At 39.7% G+C, this 1870-nt stretch overlaps 1 protein-coding gene across 1 annotated transcript; it reads left to right on the top strand.

Moving 5' to 3' along the window:
• Window positions 1-541: 541 nt before the first annotated feature.
• Window positions 542-1589, top strand: LOC131044830 (early light-induced protein 2, chloroplastic). The gene is made up of 3 exons (XM_057978272.2): window positions 542-768; window positions 860-913; window positions 997-1589. The coding sequence occupies exons 1-3, from the start codon at window positions 637-639 to the stop codon at window positions 1339-1341; spliced, it is 531 nt and encodes a 176-aa protein (XP_057834255.2). The 5' UTR covers window positions 542-636; the 3' UTR covers window positions 1342-1589.
• The last annotated feature ends 281 nt before the right edge of the window (window positions 1590-1870 follow it).

The following is a 1870-nucleotide window of genomic DNA, read 5'->3' as shown; positions in this document are numbered from 1 at the left end:
TTTCAAAATAATATCAAACTGAAACTCGAGTGAGCGATGTCCACGTTAAGTGGGCGAGAAATCGGTAGAATCTTCACGTTGAGAAGGCGACTAATGTGTAGAAACTTCACCTATTCACGTTGGGGAGGCGAGTAAATTGAACGGTGACTATGACAGATCGCGTGTTTTAATCGAACTTCCAAGAAAAAAATTCGCAAAAACATCTCAAAATTTTGTCGCAATAACAAGTCATATTACCAAAATATCTTTCTAAACTCGTTCCCCTGAAACGCTGTAGGACTAAGTAAAGTTTCAAAATAATATCAAAACTGAAACTCGAGTGAGCGATGTCCACCTTTGAGTGGGCAAAAAATCGGTAGAATCTTCACGTTGAGGAGGCGAGTAATGTGTGGAAACTTCACCTAAACAAATTTGCGGGTAATTTACAAGCCACGTTTTCAAATTTTTACACACGAGATTGTAAACTCACGTCATTCGCTTCCCTGATTCGGTCCATTTTACACCACCAAATTCAATCCTTCGCAAGCTATAAAGCCAACAACAAGTCCTCAAGGAGATATTCTACCTATCCATCATTCTTAAGCAACTCGAAAGGAAAGTACTCGCACAGAACTCATCTTTTCTTAGCACTCATCGATGGCGGCCATGGCTTCAATGATGATGAAAGCACCCGCAGCCCTTAACTGCGGGGCAGTCAAAAGGAATAGTGTGGGTCATATCAGTAGATTGCGGAACAGTAGCCTCCAAGTCAAGTGCATGGCTGCAAAGGTTTACTATTTTGCTGTTGTTCGGTTAGCTATTTTGCTCTTTATTCTTATGAAGCTTTGGCTAATGCGTTTTATTTTGGCACGTGGATCAGGATCCAAAGGAAACGTCCTCTACTGAAGGCGTTTCTCCTTCAAGCTCTACAAAGGTAAGAAACGCTCTAGATGCCCAATTTATAGTTTATTTATATGATGTGGACAATTTATCTCATATAGGAAATATGGAATCCAGGTGAGCACGAAATTTGGCGACCTGTTTGCGTTCTCAGGGCCAGCGCCGGAGATAATCAATGGAAGGGCGGCTATGTTGGGGTTCGTGTCGGCCATTGCAGTGGAGGTTGCCAGCGGAAGAGATTTGTTGTCGCAGTTGAATAGTGGAGGACTGTCGTGGTTTGCGTTAACTGCAGGATTAATGACGGTGGGGACACTAGTGCCCTTGTTCAATGGAATGTCGAGGGAGAGCACGTCGCAGCCAATATTTTCATCCACAGCAGAAATGTGGAATGGGCGCTTTGCTATGCTCGGCCTCCTCGCATTGGCTTTCACTGAATACGTCAAGGGTGGACCGCTTGTATAAACACCTGAATATCTATTCCTATTCAAACATAAGCTCCAATAGTGGAAGCTCTCACATGGCATTACATGTTCCAGTGGAGTTTTCTTGTACTGTTTAACATTTCATACAGTTTAATTATACAAAACCTTGTAAAAAATTCAGTCTTACACTATAAAGAAAGTTCGAGTTCAACTACTAGGGCGCGTAACTATTTTTTGAAAGCTTGTTAAACAACAAATGCAATAACACTTCTTAGCGTTTGAAGGCTCTTTTACGTTTCAAATATGTTTGAAATTATTCAAATCAATGCAAGAATTTAAATATCTGGTAAACTGGAAGATTTCTCATTGGTCTACCAATTTATGTAGATGTACATGCCCATACATTCAGTCTTATCATACATCTATTAGTTTTACCCATGCATTAATTCATTAATATTTGTTATCTATCTTGATTTTACAATTCTTGTGGCCTAAGTCATTTTGACATGCATAAAATTAATTATGTGTCTTTATATCCAATCCCTACAAATTTAAAAATCAAATTCAAA

This window comes from Cryptomeria japonica, chromosome 8 (assembly GCF_030272615.1).
Source record: "Cryptomeria japonica chromosome 8, Sugi_1.0, whole genome shotgun sequence".
NCBI classification, from domain to species: Eukaryota; Viridiplantae; Streptophyta; class Pinopsida; order Cupressales; family Cupressaceae; genus Cryptomeria; species Cryptomeria japonica.
The sequence above is the reverse complement of the archived record's forward strand: the minus strand, read 5'-3'. Positions and strand labels throughout refer to the sequence as shown.